This window comes from Aotus nancymaae, unplaced genomic scaffold, assembly GCF_030222135.1.
Source record: "Aotus nancymaae isolate 86718 unplaced genomic scaffold, 86718_ANA_hifiasm-v0.15.2.pri h1tg000036l, whole genome shotgun sequence".
In the NCBI taxonomy this organism is placed as follows: Eukaryota; Metazoa; Chordata; class Mammalia; order Primates; family Aotidae; genus Aotus; species Aotus nancymaae.
Genome location: NW_026988450.1, coordinates 6005111 through 6028103, shown reverse-complemented (window position 1 = coordinate 6028103; position 22993 = coordinate 6005111). Strand labels below are relative to the sequence as shown.

Sequence of the window (22993 nt, the reverse complement as noted above, 5' to 3'; positions counted from 1 at the left end):
CAGCTAGCACTGGTAAGAGCTTAGGTGACTGGCTGGGTCACTGGGCTGCAGTCGGCCAGGCTTGGGGTGGGGAGGCAGTGGGGTCAGGAGTCACAAGCAAGCCCTGGTGTGTTCTGCCCTGGTGGGATACACCAGTAGAGATGGCCAGCTGGGAGCTGATTCTCAAGTTCAGGAGAAAGTCTTGACTGGATCCCAATTTGGTAGCCATCAGTATATTGGTAGGTATTTTAAACAAGGGAATATGAGGACCAAGGGAGAACATACAGATTGGCAAGAAAAGGAAACCCAAGTCCACGCCTTAGGGGCCACCATATTTAATGGGCAGGTAATAACAGCAGTAACTAATGTGTAATAAGTTCTTACTGCATGGTACATGGATTCGCTTTAATCCTCAGCCACACCAGGGATCAGCACTATTATTATCCTCAATTTCATTGAGGAAGCAGGCCCAGAAAGGCTGAGTTCCTGCTGCCACGTGGTCAGTAGAGGAGTCGGAGAGTCTGGTTCCAGAACCGAAGCCCTTAGCTGCTGTGCTGTTCTGCCTGAGAAGGAAACGAAGAAGAGAGAGAATATGGAGAACCAGGAGAGCACCTCAGAAGCCGAAGTGCTGTTTGAAGGAAGGAGTCATCCATGGTATCAGGAGCTGAAGCCCACTGAGAAGGCTGGGAAAACTGTGCTGTTGGTGGAGAGGGGCCTCCTTGGAGCAGCTGGCGGCACTGGAGCAGCCTGAGGTGAGAATGGGGAGATGAGGAAATGGAGACAGCACGTGTGGGCTGTTGTGAAACGTCTGATGAGAAAGGGGCTGAGAAGAGGCAGCCGTTACAGTGGAATGCAGGTTTTGTTTTTAACTGGGAAATCGACCATGCTCATGGTGTGGGGAGAAGCCAAGGTGAACTCAGTGATACAGGAGGGTGAGGAGAAAATGCTGGAACAAAGCTCTAAGTCAGTCTTTCATTTACCACTGTTCACCACCGCTCCTGGAGACGCTCCGAAGCATCTGCTGCCGCATTCCCACATTCCTGACTCTCTTCTCACCGTTATTGACCAGGTGAATCCTAAATCTCCTTTGGTCTCAGTTCTGTCTATCCTTGCAGTGATTTACCCTCAGCTATCTTTTCACGCATAATTCTCCAGGCAATCTTATTTGCCTATGTGCTGAAAAACCCCAAATTCGATATGCCAGCCTAGACTCAACCACCCAGATCCCTCCATTCAACTGATGATGACGTCGGTGTGTCTTCTCTTGTTCTCAGCATGTCCACAACTGGACTCCTTTGGGGTTGCTCAGTTATGAATACCATCTAGTCCGATGCCCTCCCCGCCCCCAACACATAAACTTTCTTCTTGTTCTCTAGGTTTTGACTTTGGTGCTATCTGCACCAGAATCTTTCCATAACCCTTCAAGACTCCCTCAGCGCTGTTCTCCCCCTGCTGTAGTTCTTACTGTCTCAGAGTTCCCACAGACATATCAGTCGGCTTTCACTGAACGTAAACTACTAGACGGCAGGGCTTATGTCTCATTCACAATTATATCCTTTTTCTTTAGTAGGAAATGAGATTGGAAGTCTTGGAATTGAAGCACAGGTAAGGGATTGACCCCTTGAAAAGGAGGAAAGAACACATTGTTCTCTGGGACTGGACTGAGGGAGATGAGAATAGTCACTGATCTATATGTTTATAGTTGCATGGGAAGTTGAGGAGGCTTAGGGACACAATTTGCGTAGTAGAGTAGGAGGTAAAATGGTTTCCTGAGAATGAAGGAGACGGGCTTGGGTTTGGGGCTTGAATTGAATCATGAAGATACAATACAGGCAGGCTATGGAGGGGCCAGGCAGGGAGAGGGACGCAGAGGAGAGCCATCCCCTGTGAGGGCGGGAGCACACCACCACCTCCTGCAGCGTAGCATCTGTCCCACTACTCAGAGTGTCCCGGATTCTGAATGTGTTTCCCATTCATTGTAGAGACGGGTTTCTTCAGAATGGGCTAGGTCTATCAACCAGTATTTTTACCTGTAAGCTATGAAGTTATTTTTGCCTATGATAACGATAGTGGAATCTAAGCACAGAATCCTAGTCTGGGAGCTAAAAGATGCTGCACGTATCCCTTCTTTCTTAATCTTATATTTCCCAAATATGTACATATGGAAAAATAAAGATTGAGATAAAATTATTGTGCTTTATTTCTTTAAAGAATGAAAATGCCCATATTTCTTTCAATTATAAAAATGGAAATATGGTTATTTGACAATTTTGTTGTGAAGTTGACCAAGTTGTGAATTTAAAAATTCATTCTTTAGGTTGGCAAATTCTGATAATAAAATAACAGTAATTCTTTTCTACAAAAGAATTTTCTAAGCACTGCTTCTGTTACCAGACACTTGAGACTGACCCACCTCTAAGATCAAGCGGAATGCCGTTTTTACATGTAGTGGTCACATCTGTGTGAACTGTGAATTTGGGTCCTGTACTGGCACTGGTAAGTGAAGTATTCAAACCAAGCTTAATGGACGGAAGAGGTGGTTGAGAAACATCTGAATGTCTTCTCTTTGGGGGAACAGTAATCAGTTACCAAAGTCATGCAAAACAAAAGTGGTTCCCTTTGCTCTGGTGGACGCACCTGCCCTGGGCAGCAGGGAGCCTTCTGTGTAGCCTTCACCACTGACAACATGCTACAGTTATTGTAAATGCAAATACGCTTTCTACAACAGCCGTGTCCCTTTTTTTCCCCAAAAGTATCACTAAAGGTGGCTGCAATTTACATTGTGAATATATAGCAGTCTGTTGAAGGAATCATCTGTTATTAAAATAGCCTGAGTATTACTCCAGCAGAAGATGCTACAGCCTCTAAATTCCCTGTGCTAGATGTAGCCCATGAGTTCTTTTATTATTTTATTAATAATAAATATATTTGAAAAATCCTATGCTTCAATGGACTTCTCCGATAAGGACTGAAGCAAGTCCTTATAGACGGTAGAGTTCATGAATCGAGGGTATGAGTCTCTGTGCATCAGGGTGTAAATCTGAAGTTGAGCATCGTCGAATATGTGTTGGGACGGCTCCACCATGTCTCTGTTGATGCCTTCTCTCACCCGAGAGTCTAAGCTCACCTGTCGGCAGAAATGAGGAGGAGCTGTGTTAGAGACTTCGGTTGTAGCTCCATCCCAAACTCCCAGAGCTTGTGTTTTTGTTTTTTTGAGACAGCCTCACTCTGTCACCCAGGCTGGAGTGCAGTGGTGCTATCTCAGCTCACTGCAACCTCTGCCTTCTGGATTCAAGGAATTCTCCTACCTCAGGCTCCTGAATAGCTGGGATTACAGGCACTGACACCATGCTTGACTAGTTTTTGTATTTTTAATAGAGACGGGGTTTTGCCATGTTGGCTAGGCTTGTCTTGAACTCCTGACCAGGTGATCTGCCCACCTCGGCCTCCCTAAGTGCTAGGATTACAGGCGTGAGCTGCTGCACCTGGCCTTGTTGTTTCTTAAATATCCCAAACCAAAGGAGATCGTCCCAAAAATCCAAACCGCTGAAAGAGAAGCCAAAAGCATCATCAACGTGGTTCTCAAAGGCCAGTGGCATCAGCAGGCTCGAGGGCTTCTGAGACAGTAGCTGGGTCCCACCCCAGACTTAGGAGGTGTCGAGGTCTCCCTGATTGCTTATTTCCCACAAGTTCTAACTGATGCTGGCGGGGCTCACACTGCTGCTTTGTAGAAAACAGGCAGCACAGACTGCCCCTTGCTCATTTCCTTGTAACATGGGGGCTGATGCCTGGAGGCCCAGACTTCCCCTGCTGGTCCACGGTGGCAGGTCTCGGGATGAGTGCTGGCCTGCCCGGAGGGTTGGGCACAGGGGTGAAGTGGACACTCACTCAAAATCCTGGGAGGTTCCAATCACAGGGCCTGAGGGCCGACGATCCCCAGGCTTTAAATTCCAGTTATAGGGCCTTGGGCAAGGTAAACTCAGTGTCCTAGTGAACTCCTCCCCTGAAGTGGGGATGATGATGATGATTGATAGTGTCAATGTTTTTGGTGATCTAATGACAAAGTGCTTGGATTTCACTAACCCCATAGGAGATGTCGCCTATCATTGCTCTGATGTTTGGCTCTTCCTAGACAAGACCGTCTCATAAACCAGAGCAAACGACTGGACTCACACTGTTCCCGTAGGACACCAGACAAATGAGTCCAGGCCAAAGGTGCAAAGATGAACTCACACATCTTTTCTGTGGAAAGAACCTCCGCTGGGCTATCCCTGCACGGGCTGGCCGTGATAGTTCTAATTCCACGCAGTGCTTTCATAAAAAACTGAAAATAGGCCGGGCACGGTGGCTCACACCTGTAATCCCAGCACATTGGGAGGCCAAGGCAGGCAGATCACAAGGTCAAGAGATCGAGATCATCCTGGCCAATATGATGAAACCCCGTCTCTACTAAAAATACAAAAATTAGCTGGGCACAGTGGTGCGTGCCTGTAATCCCAGCTACTTGGGAGGCTGAGACAGGAGAATCGTTTGGACCCAAAAAGGCAGAGGTTGCAGTGAGCCAAGATCGCGTCACGGCACTCCAGCCTAGTGACAGAGTAAGACTGTCTCAAAAAAAAACAAAAACACTGAAAATGTAATTACTTAAATCATTAAATACTGGCTTATGTGATCTGTCTTTCCAGGTGCATATATCCACCTTCCTCCTGGAAAGCCTCTTTCTTACCATAGGTGGCCCCTCAAACCCGATACTGTCAAAATGGACTCCCAGTATCTCCCGATCTTGTGAGCTCATGAAGAAATGGAGCTAGCTGTCCCCACTCAGTTCATAGCCCTGCTTATCCTTCATCTTCCCCCTGGTTCTATGATCAGTCACACAGTCCTACTGATTCTACTTTTTTATATTTATTTTGAGATGGGATCTTGCTCTGTTGCCCAGGCTGGAGTGCAGTGGTCCCATCATAGCTCACTGCAGCCTCAAACTAATGGGCTCAAGTGATCTTCCTGCCTCAGCCTCCTGAGCAGCTGGGGCTACAAGTGTGTGTCACCACACCCAGCTAATTTTTTTTTTTTTTTTTTAGAGATGGGGTCTCACTATGTTGCCCAGGCTGCTCTTGAACTCCTGAGCTTAAGCGATCCTCCCACCTTGGCCTCTCCCAAAGTGCCAGGCCCGGCCCTCCCTACCTCTCTAACACCGAATCTATCCACCTTCCCCTTCTGTCTTCCATCAGCCTTGGAGAGGTCTCTGGCCATTTCCCGCTGGATTTGTGCAGCAGCCTACTAAGCGTTCTCCTGGTGCCGGTCTAGTGCTTCACCAAATCCTGTTCCTGGGCTCAGTCCAGGGGCCTCTTTCTAAAATGCAAACCCTGTCCTGACATGCCAGCTTCATACTCTGCTCTGGCTTGCTAGTGCTCTCAGGATCAAGTCCAAAGCTTATCAGATCTAAGTCTAAGCTTCTGAGGCCTTTCACAATCTGTTCTGCCTCATTCTTCTCAAGAGCTGTTCTGAACCACTTGCAGTTTAAAGAAGGAAGGAGCTAGAAATACCTTGTCCTTGTTCCCTCTGTCTAAAATAACCTTTCCCTCTACCCTGCCCAAATCTACAGGTGTGATGTTCCCTTCGTACACAGGAGGAAAAAGCTGCAGAGAGGTTAAAAAAGACACCTGCAGCCGGGCGTGGTGGCTCACGCCTGTAATCCCAGCACTTTGGGAGGCCGAGGCGGGTGGATCACGAGGTCAAGAGATTGAGACCATCCTGGTCAACATGGTGAAACCCTGACTCTACTAAAAATACAAAAATTAGCTGGGCATAGTGGCGCGTGCCTGTAAGCCCAGCTACTTGGGAGGCTGAGGCAGGAGAATTGCCTGAACCCAGGAGGCAGAGGTTGCAGTGAGCCGAGATCGCGCCATTGCACTCCAGCCTGGGTAACAAGAGCGAAACTCCATCTCAAAAAAAAAAAAAAAAAAGACACCGGCAGTTAGGCAGCTAAAAAATGAGAACTGGGGTTTAAACCCAAGCTCATCCAACCTATGCTATGACCTATGCATATGGCTAAATCTATGCTTTTAAGCTTCTTCAAGCTTTTACATTTCAAACAATAAATGCTTATATTTGGGGAGAAAGGGTCATCTTTTTATATTTTTGTTTGTTTGTTTGTTTGTTTGTTTTGAGGCGGAGTTTCGCTCTTGTTACCCAGACTGGAGTGCAATGGCGCGATCTCGGCTCACCGCAACCTCTGCCTCCCGGGTTCAAGCAATTCTCCTGCCTCAGCCTCCCGAGTAGCTGGGATTACAGGCCTCCCAAAGTGCTGGGATTATAGGTGTCAGCCACCGCGCCTGGCATCTTTTTATATTGTTTTTGCTTCATAAATTTCCTAATTTTTTTTTCTAGATGCAGTCTTGCTCTGTCACCCAGGCTGGAGTGCAGTGGCATGGTCTCGGCTCACTGCAACCTCCATCTCCTGGATTCAAGCAATTCTCCTGCCTCAGCCTCCTGAGTAGCTGAGACTACAGGCGCACACCACCAAGCCTGGCTAATTTTTGTATTTTTAGTAGAGACAGGATTTCACCATGTTGGCCAGACTGGTCTTGAACTCCTGACCTCATGATTCGCCTGCCTCGGCCTCCCTAAGTGCTGAGATTATCGGCTGGGATTATAATTTTTTGGTTGTATAATGCTTTAAAAGACTGAGGAAAAACCCTGCCTTGAAAAAGAAATCATGACAAAATAGAAATATGTGGAAGCCACAAATTAAAGGACAAAAATTACCTTGCTCTTATCAAACCAAATAAAAATAACTTTCTGGACTCAGTATTCAAACATGTCAGCTGCATATCACTAATTTAACAACATGAACTTAAGAAAGCAAAATGTATCGATGCAAACTTAAGTAAGCCAACGACCCATCACCTGGTCTGCCTACGCCAGGGATATGGGAGTCATTTGAGATGCTGGGGTTTGCCTCGTCAACCCTTGCCCTCTAGTGTCTTCGGCTGGCCTAGCTAGGCCCTCACCACGTCCCTTTGGACTCCTGAATTCGTTTTCTCATGTCTTCTGCCCTTGGTCTTCTCCAAATCCATTCTGCAGGCCTACTGGTCTTTCAAACATCCAAATTCGGTGACATCAATGGGCTAAAATCCAAGGACTTCCCAAGATAAAAATCCAAACGCTTCGGCATGATGCCCAAATCTCTCCATGTTCTCCGACTGTCCCTTTTCTAAGTCTCGTCCCGCTACCTACCACCAGCCCTGACAGTTTGGTAAGCACCCTCGCCGTCCCCATCTGCCACAACAATCTGTGTACACTTGCAGTGATCACACAACTTCATGCTTGTCCCCTGGGCTTGCCTGGTCCTGTCTCCTGGGATGTCCCCATCCTGCTGTTTCTGGAAATCCCCTTTTCACCATCCTTGGTCTATCTGTAGCCTTCCCGAGTGCCTTTCTCATTTTTGCCCACCGCTTTGTGGATGGCTCACCCCTAAGCCCCGGTAAGTGCTGAGCATGTGGCCAGGGGTCCTGGTCTGCCCGCCCCCATCTCTGGGAGCTCCATGACAGGAGAGGCCCTGCTTCTTTACCCTGGCTTTCCTGTCGGCACATAGTGGGAAATAACCTACAGACATAATTAGAGCTACAAGGCACAAAATTGTGAGAACAATCTGACCTCCTTAATTTTATTTTATTATGATTTTTTTTTTTTTGAGATGGAGTTTCACTCTCGTTGCCCAGGCTGGAGTGCAATGATGCGATCTCTGCTCACTGCAACCTCCGCCTCCCAGGTGCCTCAGCCTCCCAAGTAGCTGGGATTATAGGCATGCTGCGCCACCACACCCAGCTAATTTTTTGTATTTTTAGTAGACATGGGTTTTCACCATGTTGGCCAGGCTGGTATTGAACTCCTGACCTCAGCTGATCTACCTGCCTCGGCCTCCCAAAGTGCTGGGATTACAGAAGTGAGCCACTGCACCCAGGCTGACTCCTACATTTTAGATTTGAAGAAACTGAAACTCTGACAGGTGGAAACTTGCCCAATCTCATTCATCTGATAATTTCTTGAATGTGAAAAGGCCAGCCTGGGGAAAACCTTGGCAATGTCAGTATCTTAACTGTGACGCTGTGCTCTGTAACATCAAGATACCTACATATAAGATTTTTTCTCAAAATAACAGGATAATTTTATTTAAAGGAGTGTCTTAGGGTGTAATATTTGTAAACCGTGTTCACAGTCAAATGCAGACTCCGGGGGATACTTTTTCCATAAAAATGCACATAATTTTTCACAGATTTCAGAGGACACCTGGTACCCCTCTGCAGGTCCACAGACAAAGGGATCTGAATACCGTGACTGCGGGTGCAGCTGTTTTCTACATTTTGCAGTTGCTGTTCTGGGTCAAGCTAAACATGACCAAACCGGGAAGCAATGATTAGGTTAGTGCAAAAGTAATTGCGGTTTTTGCCATTAAAAGTAACAGCGATTACTTTTGTTTTTTGAGATGGAGTTTTGCTCTTGTCTCCCAGGCTGGAGTGCAATGGCGTGATCTCAGCTCACTGCAACCTCTGCCTCCCGGGTTCAAGCGATTCTCCTGCCTCAGCCTCCCCAGTAGCTGGGATTACAGGCACCCGCCACCATGCCTGGCTAATTTTTGTATCTTTAGTAGAGATGGGTTTTCATCATGTACATCAGGCTGGTCTCAAACTCCTGACCTCAGGTGATCCACCCGCCTTGGCCTTCCAAAGTGATGGGATTACAGGCGTGAGCCACCGCGCTCAGCCTATGGCAGTTACTTTTGCACCAACTGAATAATTTTACCTGCAGCCCTGGGAGAAGGTATTTCGTAGTCACATACCTCCTTAGGGGAAAGTATAGAAATGTAGTCTTCGTAGATTATCCTTGCTTTCTCTTCAATAATGTTTTTATTAGCTTCCTTTTTCAGTTCCTCACAGGCCATCCAGAAGAGCATGTTTTCTTCACTGAATTCTGTTCGGAGGAACTCACGGAATGCATTCCTTCCTGCTGGAGTGACCATTAATTTGTCAAATGACTGAGCCCAGGCGTTGACTTCTTCCAGAGTAGGAGCAGGGCTTCGTGGCGACCGAAACAGAGAGGGTAAAAGGGAACTGTTATTGGTAGTTAGTTGGAATTTCATCATTAGAAGTGTATCTTTTCCTCCTCCAAGAATGAAAAATAGATGCGTTTAGGCCCTTTTAGGAAGGGCCTAAATGTTCTCATTTCCTTAAGCCTTTGAGAAAAACGGATGAATATGATACTTTCAAATTGTTTGCTGGATTGCAGACTGAAAGGCTTGCAAACCAAGTTGCTAGAATAGCTGCTAAGAACATGCTTGTTTACAACTGGGCACATCTTGCAATATTTTAAAAACTGTAAATGCAAAGAAAAATCCTACAACCATATGACCCAAAACTTCCTGATCACCTATGATGAGTTCTGTACTCTGAGAGAACTAAGTCAGCCTTGACAACATTAACCCTCTAGAACTATAGGGCAAGTGTCTGTTTAATAGATTTGAAAATTATGTAATATTTGAGACAGAGAATATATGTAATATAAATGCAAGTTATGAAAGGTGACAACAAAACACTTTGTTTTTGAGACAAAGTCTCACTGTGCTGCGAAGGCCGGAGGGCAGGGGTGTGGTCACCGCTTACTGCAGCCTCGACTTCCTAGGCTCATGTGATTCTCTTGCCTTGGCCTCCCAAGTAGCTAGGACTACAGGCACGTGCCACCACGCCCAGCTGACTTTTCCTGTTCTCGGTACAGTCAGGTCTTACTATGTTGCCCAGGCTGGTCTTGAACTCTTGGGCACAAGTGATCCACCCACCTTGGCCTCCCAGACTGCTGGGATTACAGGTGTGAGCCACTGTGCCCGGCTGCCTTTTTTTTGAAATTATAAACGTTTAAAAAATGTAATTAGGGGCTCCAAGTGCACTTTTGTAACATGGGTATATTGCACAATGGTGAAGCCTGGGCTTTTAGTGTAGTCATCACATTGTACTCACTAGGTAATTTCTCATCCCTTACCTACCTCCCACCCTCCCATCCACCTCTGCAAGTCTCCAGTGTAAATGAACACTAATGAATGTGCCATTTTCCGTACGAACCAGAACAGCACTGACGATGCTGCATTGATTTTGGTGCTACTTCTACTTGCTGCTCTCTCCCGGCTCTGTCTCCTAGCGAGCTGCTGTACTTGATTGTGGGCCTACCCCTTTGAGTTAATTCTTACTTCTGTCCTAATTGTTTTGAGGTGAGCAAACATAGCTTAACGATGATCCTTAATATCTCTTTTATCTTATCTCCATAGTTTTAAATGTATGTATGTAACACTGAAAAATATAGTCTTTAGGTTTGATTTATTTATTTTTATTTATTTATTTTATTTTTTTGAGACAGAGTCTCTCTCTGTCACCCAGGCTGCAGTGCAATGGCACGATCTCAGCTCACTGCAACTTCTGCCTCCTGGGTTCAAGCAATTCTCCTGCCTCAGCCTCCCGAGTACCTGGGATTACTGGTGCCCACCACCACACCCGGCTAATTTTTTGTATTTTTAGTAGAGACAGGATTTCACCATTGCCCAGGCTGGTCTGGAACTCTTGACCTCAGGTGATCCGCCCGCCTTGGCCTCCCAAACTGCTGGGATTATGGGCGTGAGCCACTGTGCCCGGCAGTTTTTTTTTAATCAAAATGGTTGACTCTATGTTGTCTTCTGCAACTTGCTTTTTCCACTCCACATTAAGTTTCTAAGATTCCCCCGTGTTGTTGTGTGTGGCAGTTCCTGAGTAGGATTCACCTCTACCGTTCTATTCTTGAACTATCCTACTGGGTTTTGGTATCACCGTTACACTGGCCTCTCAGATACTGCATTAGTTATACTAGAGTTGCCTGATCTTGGAATAATCTATTTCCGGATGTTTTGTGGCCCTAGCCTGTGAAGCCATCTGGATCCAGTGTCTATTCTGTAGAAAGGTATTATGGGTTAAATTGTGCCCCTGAGAATGATACGTTGCAGTTCTAACCTGCTGTGACCTTATTTAGAAGTAAGGTCTTTGCAGATTTGGTGAAGTTAGATGAGGTCATTAGGATGAGATCTAATCTAAATGACTGGTGTCCTGTAAGGGGAAGTCTGGACACAGAGACAGACATGCACAGGGTGAAGATGATATGGAGAAGCACAGGGATGAGACGGCCACGTGACTTGAGTGAGGTATCTATAAGCCAAGGAATGACATGCACTGCTGGCAACCACCCAAAGCTGGAAGAACCAGGAAGGATCCTCCCCTAGGGCCGTAAGAGTATAGAGGAAGCATGGCCTGCTGACACCTTGATTTTGGACTTCCAGCCTCAAGAACTGTGAGGGAACAAGTTTCTGTCATTTTAAGCTACCCAGATTTTGGTACTTTGTTACAGCACTTGGGAGACCAACGCGGGCGGATCACCTGTGGTCAGCCTGGTCAACGTGGTGAAACCCCATCTCTGAAAAATATGAAAATTCGCCGGGTGCGATGGTGCGAGCCTGTAATCCCAGCTACTCAGGAGGCTGAGGCAGGAGAATTGCCTGAACCCAGGAGGCGGAGGTTGCGGTGAGCCGAGATCGCGCCATTGCACTCCAGCCTGGGTAACGAGCGAAACTCCGTCTCAAAAAAAAAAAACAAAAACAAAAACAAATAAAATTAACTAATTAATTATTTTTGAGACAGAGTCTTGCTCTGTCTCCCAGGCTGGAGTGCAGTGGTGCAATCTTGGCTCACTGCAAACTCTACCTCCGGGTTCAAGCAATTATCCCTGCCTCAGCCTCCCAAACAGCTGGGATTACAGGTGTGTGCCACCATGCCCAGCTAATTTTTTTGTATTTTTATAGAGACGGGGGTTTTACCATGTTGGCCAGGCTGGTCTTGAACTCCTGACCTCAGGTGATCTGCCCACCTCGACCTTCCAAAGTGCTGGGATTACAGTCGTGAGCCACCGTGCCCAGTTGTTTATTTTTACAAGTACATTATAAAAAAATAAAATAACATAATATATTTTGTTAGGAAGCATTTATTTGTATTTGCAATTAGCAAAGGGATTAGACTAATAATGGAAATTATTTCTCTCCCTGTCATGCAGCGAATTAAATGGAATTCTGCAGGGGAGGAGTGTGAGGCCACATAGTGATTGGCTGTTACTAAATTGCAGTTAGAGAAGGTGCATGTTCCGTAGAAACATACAAGGCAAAGAAAAGAAACAGGTTGATGTTTCTGTTAGTTTAGTGAGGTAAAAAACGTGCTATTTCACCTTTCTTCCCAGGTTGGAAGGTCTGCTCTGAGTTCGTGGGAAGCTATAGTGGGCCTCTGATCTTCCTGGTTTCTAACAGTGAGACTGCAAAAAAAAACAAAAAACAAAAAAACACACACATTTACATGTTGACAGCTCAGTCTCTGCCAAGAAAATATTTTAAAGAGAACTTCAGATCCCCAAGTATTAATAGGAATTCTTCCTCTCCTTGGAAAATAAAAATGACCCTAGTTAGTTTTCCCAAGCAAACCAGAAGCATGACAATAAGGTACTAGAAACATAAATTACATTTATTTATAACATTGTGGTTCCTACTACTGAGGAACGGTTAGGAATTATTGTGCTCAATTGTACTTAGAATAATAATTTTTTTCATAAGAATAGATTCATTAGAAAATAGTAAAAAAAAAAAAAAAAAAAAAGGGCTGGGCACAGTGGCTCATGCCTGTAATCCCAGCCCTTTGGGAGGCCAAGGCAGGAGGATCACTTGAGGACAGGAGTTCAAGACCAGCCTGGGCATCATAGCAAGATCCCAGTCTCTATTTAATACCAGAATTTTAGAAATGAAAATAGTAAAAAAGTAACATTGTCAGGAATGTTTTGGGGTTTCATTTCATTTTCTGCATCTTAAAAAAAGTATACATCTCTAGGCTTTGTTTCCAGTCAAAATGGAGGCTTCATATTTACAGGCACATACACAAAAATAGTAGAGAAAACTAGGAAAGCACATAATCAATCTACTATCGTATTTCTCAAAAGAGTTTGTTTTCTTACACACATTCTGTACGTTTGTCTGTAAACTTATTCCAAGTATTTTTGTTGTTATTGTAAATGGAATTTATACTTTTATCTCATCTTTGAAGTGGTTGTTGTTTGTAATATGAATGCTATTACTATTATTATTATTATTTTGAGATGGAGTCTTGCTCTGTCACCCAGGCTGCAGTGCTCTGGCACAATCTCAGCTCACTGCAACCTCCGCCTCCTGGGTTCAAGCAATTCTCGTGCCTTAGCCTCCTGAGTAGCTGGGACTACAGGTGTGTGCCAACACACCCAGCTACTTTTTGTATTTTTAGTAAAGACCGGGGTTTCACCATGTTGGCCAGGCTGGTTTCGAACTCCTGACCTCAAGTGATCCACACACCTGGACCTCCCAAAGTGCTGAGATTACAGGCATGAGTCACCACACCCGGCCACTTTTTAAATCACTTACTGAGCTATCATTTATATGCCATAAAGTTTATCTGTTGCAAGTGTACAATTCAGCGGTTTTTAGTATACTCACAAAGTTGTACAACCATCCCTACCATCTAATTCCAAAACACTGTCATCACCGGCAAAAGAAATACCACCCATTAGCAGTCACTGCTTATCACCTGTATCTCCCCACCCCACCAGCCCTAGGCAAGGCGGAATCCGCTTTCTGTCTCTACAGATTTGCCCGTTCTGGAGCGAGATCTTCAGTGGCTGTCTCCTTTCACTTGGCATAATGTTTTCACACTCAACCCATGCCCTAGCATGTATCGGTACTTCATTTCTTTTTCCAGTTGAATAATATCTTATTGTTCGGATAGACACATCGCATTTTGTTTATCCGTTCATCAGCGAACAGACATTCGGGTTGTTTCCACATTTTGGCTGCATGAATCATGCTGCTGTGCACTTTCCTGTGCAGGTACGTGCAAATATATATTTGTGTTTCTCTTAAGCAGAAACCTCGGAGTAGAACTGCTGAGTCATATGGTAACTTGAGTTCGAACATTTTGAGGAACTCCTCAACTGTTTTACAAAGCAATTGCGCCACTTCACACGGTGATATTTGAGGGATCCAGTTTCTCCATGTCCTTGCCAACAGTTACTCTTGTCTTTTTTATTCTAGCTTTACAAGTGGGTGTGAAGTGGCATTTCATTGTGGGTTTGATTTGCATTTTGCTAATGACTACTGACGCGGAACTTCCTTTCACGTATTTACTAGCTATTTGTACATCTTTGGAGGGATGTTTATTCAGATCTTTTGACTATTTCTAAATTGATTTATTTGTATTTTATTATTTGAAATGGAAGGGTTCTTTATTTTAGCTCTGAGGCCTAAAGACTATTATTTTAATGTTAATTTTATGTCCTTATTTCTGAATTATTTTGTGTTTGTATTAGTTATAGCTAGAATTCTCTTGGGGTTTCATCTGCAAATAGGGAGAATTTTACCACTTTATTTCCAGTTCTTAGGCCTCCAATTGTTTTCCTTGTCCAATTAGCTAACACCTAAGATACACTGTTAAATACTAGCAGAGACTGTGGACATTTTGCCTTATTCTTGATTTTAGCAGGAACGCTTTCAGCATCCCATCAACTTAAAAATGGATTTTTATCACTGACAACTTGAGTTTTCTTTATCTTGTTGCTGCTGTATTTTCTATTCATTTTATTATATCTTTTCTTAACATTCTTTATTTCATAAAAGTTTTCCAGCCTGTTTTCAGCACATCTGTTTTTATAAGTTTTCAATGTGTGTGGGGGGTGGGTTGGGGGGGCTCTATTTTTCTTTAAAGACAAAATCATTAGAAATGCAGGAACCCTTTTGACTTCTTTCATGATGCCAGGGCTAAAAAGTTTCAGTAAATAATGGCTTCTTTAAAAAAAAGAATCCAACAGAAAAAAAACTTGAGAGGCATCTGGGTGGTACTGTCTCCGCATGACTTCCGAGGCTGCTTTTGTAAGCAGAACACATGACTGCACAGTGGGTATGCAAAAGCAAAGAGGAAAAAAAAAGATGAATTTGACAGGAGATCCCTCAGAGAACCAGACGCTGTACCGCAAACTAAATAAGGCAAAATTATTTAAGCTTTGACATACTTTTTGCCTCATTCCAAGTAAGAATGTTTTTTAAAGAGACAATGTGTTTCTGAAAAAGGGAAGAATATGTTTTTTGTGTTTTCTTTACCGTGCTCCACTGTTACTGTTACAGCAGAACTAGAGAATGTCTATAGCAGCCCAGATCGCTGCTCACAATGTTTTAGGACCATTCAGCAAAAGAAGACCCATGGCGCCGGGCGCGGTGGCTCACGCCTGTAATCCCAGCACTTTGGGAGGCCAAGGTGGGCGGATCACGAGGCCAAGAGATAGAGACCATCCTCGCCAACATGGTGAAACCCCGTCTCTACTAAAAATACAAAAAATTAGCGGGGCGTGGTGGCACGCACCTGTGGTCCCAGCTACTTGGGAGGCTGAGGCAGGAGAAGTGCTTGAACCCAGGAGGTGGAGGTTGCAGCGAGCCAAGATTGCGCCACTGCACTCCAGCCTGGCGACAGAGCAAGACTCCGTCTCAAAATAAAAAAATAAAAAAAGAAGACCTATGGCCAGATGTAGTTTGGAAAAATTTTGAGTGATAAAGAGAAAACTTTCTAGAAAGGAGAAACAAGTTTATATTCAAGAGAACAAGAATCAGCATGCCTTCCCTTATAACACCGAATACTACCAGAGGGCTTTACAGCAGAATGTCAAGAAAGATTCACAAGTGCTTAGAAAACATATTGCCATTTATCTTTCTTGAAAATTGACTTGACTATGTATATTAATACGGATAGATCTCAGAAGTGTCGCAAAAGAAAGCAAGGAAATTCACTATTCAAACAGCTGAAGTTTGCTGTGCACCTCGTTTCTCTCTTTACATCTTTCAGTGCATAGTTATGCTACTATATTATATTCATAATATTTTTAAACATAGTGTAACTGTAATTATGTAATATGTATTGCTTTACAATTTGTTTTTTTTCCTCTAGCATATGAATTTATTTATTTCTGAGACAATGTCTCACTTTGTTGCCCAGGCTGGAGTGCAGTGACATGATCACAGCCCACTGCTGCCTTGAACTCCTGGGTTCAAGTGATCCTTCTGCCTCAGCTTCTAGAGGAGCTGGGACTACAGGCACACGTCACCATGCCTAGCTAAATATATATATTTTTTTTTTAGTGGAGGCAGGGTCTTGCTGTGTTGCCCTGGCTGGTCTCAAACTCCTGGGCTCAAGCAATCTTTCTGCCTTAGCCTCCAAAGTGCTGGGATTACAGGCGTGAGCCACTATGCCTAACCTATTTATTTGTTTACTTTAGCTTTTCTAGTATATGAATTTAAATGCTGTACAGTAGTGCATTGTGTAATTCTATCAGTATATTCAGCCATTCTCCTGTTTGTCCTTTAGAACCATTTTCTATTTTTCTCACTCAGATGAATGCTGTAGTGAATTCTCTCATATATGTCTCCTTTTGCAGGGGTGTGAGAGGCTTTTCCAGGGTATAGGTTTTTCTTTCCTCTTTCTTTTTTTTTTTTTTTTTTTGAGACAGGGCCTCACTCTGTCCCACATGCTGGAGTGCAGTGATGCAATCATAGTTCACTACAGCCTCAACTTCCTGGGGCTCAAGCGATCCTCCCACCTCAGCCTCCAGAGTAGCTGAGACTACAGGTGTGCACCACCATGCCTGGCTAATTTTTGTGCTTTTTGTAAAGACTGGGTTTCACCATGTTGCCCAGGCTGGTCTCGAGCTCCTGGGCTCAGGTGATCTACCAGGGTATAAGTATTAAATAGGTGTATATTTAACTTTCATTTATCTGATCCTTGTTAGTAGGAGTACAAGCAGATTAGTTTCTGTTCCATTTCATTTGCTTACTCTTTTGGTTGTTATTTTTTTATTAATGTATTTTAATGTTCTTTATTCTGGATATGAATTATTTGATAATTGCATTGTAACTATCTTCTCTGAGTATGTTTTCTCTTTTCATTTTATTTTTGGTACCTTTTGTTAAATATATTTTTAAAATAGCTTTATTAAGATATAATTTGGCCGGGCACAGTGCCTCACGCCTGTAATCCTAGCACTTTGGGAGGATTAGGCAGGCAGATCACCTGAGGTCAGAAGTTCGAGACCAGCCTGGTCAACATGGTGAAACCCTGTCTCTACTCCAAATACAAAAAAATAAGCTGGGCATGATGGTATAAGCCTGTCATCTCAACTACTTGGGTGGCTGAGGCATGAGAATCGCTTGAACCTAAGAGGTGGAGGTTGCAGTGAGCCAAGATCGCGCCACTGCACTCCAGCCTGGGCTACAGAGTGAGACTCCATCTCAAAAAATAAAAGAAAAGAAAAAAGGAAAAAAAAAGACATAATTTGCACACTATACAGGTTGCCAAATTGAATCGTATAATTCTGTGGCTTTAAGTATATTTACAGAATAATATAACTATTGCCATGATTTAGAGCATTTCATCATCCCAAAAAGGAACTCTGTACACATTAGCAGTAACTCCATCTTCCTTCTTCCTAGGAAACTGCTCATCTACTTTCTGTCTCTATGGATTCGCCTATTCTGGACATTTCATGTAAGTGTAATAATAAAATGTGTGGTCTTTCGTGTCTAGCTTCTTTCACTTAACATAATGTTTTCACAGTTCATGCTATATTTTGACGGTGTCAAGACTTCTTTTTTTTTTTTTTTTGGTGAGACAGAGTTTCGCTCCTGGTGCCCCGGCTGGAGTGCAGTGGTGTGATCTCAGCTCATTGCAGCCTCTGCCTCCTGAGTTCAAGTGATTCTCCTGTCTCAGTCTCCCAAGTAGCTGGGATTACAGGCACACACCACTACACCTGGCTGATTTTTTGTATTTTTCTTTTTAGTACAGACAGGGTTTCACCATGTTGGCCAGGCTGATCTCAAACTCCTGACTTCAGGTGATCCACCTGCCTCGGCCTCTCAAAGTGCTGGGATTACAAGTGTGAGCTACTGCACCCAGCCACTTCATTCTTTTTATGGCCAAATAATATTCCACTGTATGGAATACCATATTTTATATATTCATTCATTAGTTGACAGGAATTTTTTTTCCCACTTTTTCACTATTATGAATCATGCTGCTATAAACATTCATGTACGAGTCTTTATGTGAACGTGTTTTTCTATTGTTAAACACATCTTAATGTTTTAATGTAGCCAAATTTATGAATTGTTTCCTTTTATAGAATTTGCTTTTTCTTTTTAAAAATAATTCTTCCCAACACCAACATGATAAAAACATTATCTTGTATTTTCTTCTTTGCCTTTAAGCCATTTGGAGTTGATCTTTTTTTAAAGGTGGGAATTGATTTTTGTATATGGTGCAATGTAGGAATAGAAATCTATTTTTATATATTTGGATACCAAGTAGGAAGAACAATCTTCCTGGTTTGCCTGGGGTTTTTAGGTTTTCTGGCTGAGGGACTTTTCAATACTAAAACTGAGAAAGTCCTCGGCAGTGAGGCTGAGTTGGTACCCAAATCCCAAGTGTCCTCCCATTCACTGAATAGTTCACTTTCCCCTTTGCTGATGCCACTTTTGTCACATGGTGGTAGGTTTTCTAGCTGTATTGTCTTCCACTGATTTAAAACTACATGGTGTATTTTTGGACTAATTATGAATGACATTACTTTCGAAATAAAATTTTCTTAAAATAATTTTTTCTAAGAAAGTCTGAATTACTTGTGTCCATTGTTGACAGGAGATTGTTTGCAGCTATGGTTTCACAGTTTTTAACACAAAAGTCATTGCCACATTTTATATCGATATCCGACCCCTTTGTATCTACCATCGTTTCCTGGATCTTTCCTCTGGGTTCACTTTTTTCCACTGAAGTAGGCTCTTTCTTAGGTTCTTTTAGGTTTGCAGGCAATAAACTCGGTTGGTTTTTGTATGCCTGAAAGTGTCTTTTATTACCCACATTCTTGAATTATAGTTTGACCACGTTTTCAGTTACTTTTCTCCAGCACTTTGAAGACATTGCTCTGTTGTCTCTTCTACACACGCCCAAGCGCTACAGAAGTGTTGGCTATGATGGTTATGATAGCGTCTAGGTACAGATTCTTATTTTATTTGCTCTATTTGGTACCCGTAGGAGGAGCCTGCTCTGGGACCTGCCCAGCCCGCTAGCCTTACACTGTTAGGACAATATGTTTGTTCCGGTCAGCATCTGGGCAGCCTACCACGCCCTGCGGGAGGCAGCAGAGAAAGGAGGGAGGGGCAGGAGTGAACGTCGGCTGGAGTCTCACCTGTACCCCAATGTCCTGCACATCTCTCTGGGGATCGTCCCATTTCCACACTGAGACCTACTTGCAGAGTGAGAATGAAGGCCCCTAAACGCAGTCTGGCCACCACTGGTTTCTTCCTCCTCTAGGGCAGCCGTGGACGCCCACGCATTTCCTCTGCCCACCACCAGGGTCTCTCGTCTGGTTTCCTGCAGAGCTGCATAGATTCCTACTGGGGGCTGAAGTCCCACCTTGACACTGCCTAGCTCTTGTCAGCCCCCTGCCACGTTTCCTCTGGCTGTGGGAACGAAGAGACCATCGGTATCAGGATCTCATTGGTGGATGTTCGATGGCTGCCTCCCTTCCTCCAGATTGGAACTTCTTGGAAATTAATACCAGCCTGAGTTGGGCAGGAGCCACCGAACTTCGGGCATTTCACTTTCAACTTCCAATCTGCTCCCCAGCGATCAGCTCTGTTAATTCCATATCACGCTTCGTGATCGGCCCAATAGCAGTTTTTCTTCTTTCCCACCAGACAGTGAGGTCTTGATCTAACTTATTACCAACCCTCCATAAATTTAGGATGATTTGATTGCGAAAGTGGTGCACAAATTTGGCTGGCACTAAGCACTTTTCAGATCTAAGATTTCAAAGCTGTAACCTAAGGTTCCCATGATTTTAAAGTGTAAATTATCTCCTTTCCTCCAGACTACTCAGAGGGTCACGGATGTTTGATCTTCAAGTCGTTTCTTTCCTTTTAAAGCAATGACTGTGCGTCTTTCTCTACCTGGTAAGTTAGCATATATTTTAATATTTGTCTCTAACGCACATCTTTTGACATTTCTATTTATTACAAAACAAAATTTATGAAATGGAAGCAACAATCCAGGCTCCCTCCACTTCTTGGCCCCAGCCTTTAAGACCCATCTTAGATCCTAAGCCTTCATTGCCCCAGGAGTGCCCGAGTTCACTTCTTTCTAACCATTTCTGCCCAAATGTTGATAATCAGTCGTGAACCGCCTCAGCTTGTTCTTTAGTTGTTTAATACACATTGGCCTGATTTGAGGGATCTGAGCATAAGCCCCTTGAAAGCTAGACAGATGTAGCCACTTGTTATTTCTGGGGTGTCCCTCCGTCTCAGGCATATAGTAGTTGCTTAAAAAACACTTACCGGATTAACCACAGGCTGCCACTATTCAGGGGTGCCACTTCCCAGTCAGGAGCACATTAATTTAAAAGCCCCAAACCTTACCACGAGCAGCTACAACAGCAGCACCAGCAGAAGCAGCATGCGTTGGACCCGCGGCTTCCCACTCCCGGCTGGCCTGGGGCGGCGCCTGGGGCGTCCGGGGCGGCGGGCACCTGCCGCTTCCGCATCTCCATCCGCTCTGATCCCATCGGCTGCAACAGGGAGAGGAACAAAGCGGGAGGGGGTTGCAGCGTTATGAAGGCGTCAGCCCAGGGGGTCAGCTGTTTGGATCATTGAAAAGATGCAATGCGACTATATTCAGGTCATTTCTGCAAATTCTGGTAAAATTTAGTGGTTAGAATCTTAGGATCAATTAGCGTATCCAACATGTAATGCCCATCCTCTGCCAAGCATTAAGATGCATTCCAGGGATAAACTAGCAGATGGAAAGCCCCGCCTTAGGCGCTCCCGGTTGAGTTAGGGAGACAGACACACGTGCACTGAACACTCCGCAGTCAGTGCTAGCAAGGCCGTTCCCAGCTCCAGGCATCACTGTGGCCTGAACCAAAGGGGACCAGGGATGGTGGCAGCTTCATGACGCTGCCCGTGAGGCCAACACGCAGTTATAGGAGGTCAACATGGGAAGGGCGGCCCAGCCAATGCAGGCTGAGGAGAGGTCAGAAGAGGAGGGCAGTCCTGGAGGCCAGAGTGGCTGGAGTCACATCTTTCCTAGCTGTGTCACCTTGCAGAAGTGACCCAAATTGGGGAGTGGAAGCACTCAGAACCCCGCCTGGTACACAGCAATTGCTCGATTATCCCCAGGAAGCCAGGCGGGAGAGCCAGACTGTGGCCTGCGCAGACCTGTCTTGTTGTCCATCCCAGGGACGGTCACCCTCGCCTACCTCAATGGAAGCCAAGCCATAGGACACAAAACATCTGTGCCTTTCAGCCTCTGCCCTATTGTTGGGGACTCCAAGAATGTGGAAGAGAGACATAAAAGCAGCATGAGAAGCAAAAAACTGCTAAGCCCATTTTACGTTAGATACTATCGCTCGATGGAGCTAATCGCAAGCTAATATCAAGGACACATTAAAGAACCATAAACAGAACTTTGGAATTAATTTCGGGATCTATTATTCTATTTCAACATTAGACTTGTCTGTTCCTATTGTTTTCTAATCCTCTATACTACTAGACTTTGTTCTAATTATTCTATTTTTTTTTTTTTTTTTGAGACAGAGTCTCGTCCTGTCTCCCAGGCTGGAGTGCAGTGGTGCGACCTTGACTCACTGCAACCTCCGCCTCCTGGGTTCAAACGATTCTCCTTCCTCAGCCTCCCAAGTAGCTGGGATTACAGGCACTTGTCACCACGACCAGCTAATTTTTGTATTTTTAGTAGCGATAGGGTTTCACCATGTTGGCCAGGCTGGTCTCGAATTCCTGACCTTGTGATTCGCCTGCCACAGCCTCCCAAAGTGCTGGGGTTATAGGCATGAGCCACCATGCCCAGCCTTAATTAGTCTTGCATCTAAGTTTCAGGACCACAAGAAAGACCCATCAAAGGACTTTACTGCTTTTTCATCCACTGTGAAAATAATGCTCCCAATATCCAGAGACTGCCCACAGTGCTCTGCTGGGGTTACTGAGCTGGTGTGGCTCACTTAGCTAGAAGGTGGAGGCAGATACCTGGTCAGCCACAGTCATGCTTTATGGGCACCACAGGGAGATGGCTTCGAAGGCAGAAGCTCTGGGCTCAAGTGACTCCAGGCATCACCTCTTCACCTCACCTGTGGAGGAGACAGCCTATCCGTGGTTCCACTTCATTCACTCAATTCAGGACACTGAGGCTGCAGGAGAAGCCAGCACAATCTTCAAACCAGGATGTTTTGAACAAAAGATGCTCCCAGTAACTATTGTTTCCTACGAGATATTGATGCAATTTGCCTCATTAAAAAAAACATATCCCTTGGGAGGCCGAGGTGGGCAGATCACTTGAGGTTAGGAGTTTGAGACCAGCCTGGTCAACATGGTGAAACCCTGTCTCTACCAAAAATACAAAAAAAATTTAGCTGGGTGTGGTGGTGCGTGCCTGTAATCCCAGCTACTCGAAAGGCTGAGGCAAGAGAATCACTTGAACCCGGGAGGCAGAGGTTACAGTGAGCAGAGATTGTGCCTGTGCACTTCAGCCTGGGCGACAGTGAGACTCTGTCTCAAGAATAAAAGAAAACCATATCCTAATTAATTTCCAAAAGTAGGAAGGACTGTGACATGGTGCTGTCCCAAGGTCTCAGGGAAGTCCTGTTTCAACATCTTGGCCACGCTGGGTCTTCTCAGTCAGTCCATGAAATATCTATTCAGTGAAATCCTCTCTTATGTGTGAGGTAAGGGTCTCTTCAAACAGGTCTTGCAGATTTTGGATAGGTTTACTCCTGAATATTTTGTAGACCAATTTTTGCTGCTGTCATAAATGACATCTTCCCCTGGCACCCAACT

The 22993-nt window shown here is 44.6% G+C and overlaps 1 protein-coding gene across 4 annotated transcripts in view; it reads right to left on the bottom strand.

Moving 5' to 3' along the window:
• Nucleotides 1-2161: 2161 nt before the first annotated feature.
• The window catches only part of RGS20 (regulator of G protein signaling 20), a 96373-nt gene continuing 75541 nt past the window's right edge, over nt 2162-22993 (bottom strand). For 3 of the 4 annotated variants that reach the window (XM_064384186.1, XM_064384183.1, XM_064384184.1), the window contains 4 exons: nt 20564-20712; nt 12268-12351; nt 8822-9056; nt 2162-3106 (listed from right to left, as the gene is read on the bottom strand). In XM_064384186.1, coding sequence (XP_064240256.1) covers nt 2918-3106; nt 8822-9056; nt 12268-12351; nt 20564-20712 — 657 coding nt within the window. In that variant the 3' untranslated portion in view covers nt 2162-2917. Of the gene's footprint in view, nt 3107-8821; nt 9057-12267; nt 12352-20563; nt 20713-22287; nt 22348-22993 lie in introns of all 4 variants that reach the window. The other variant, XM_064384185.1, reaches the window with a different exon arrangement.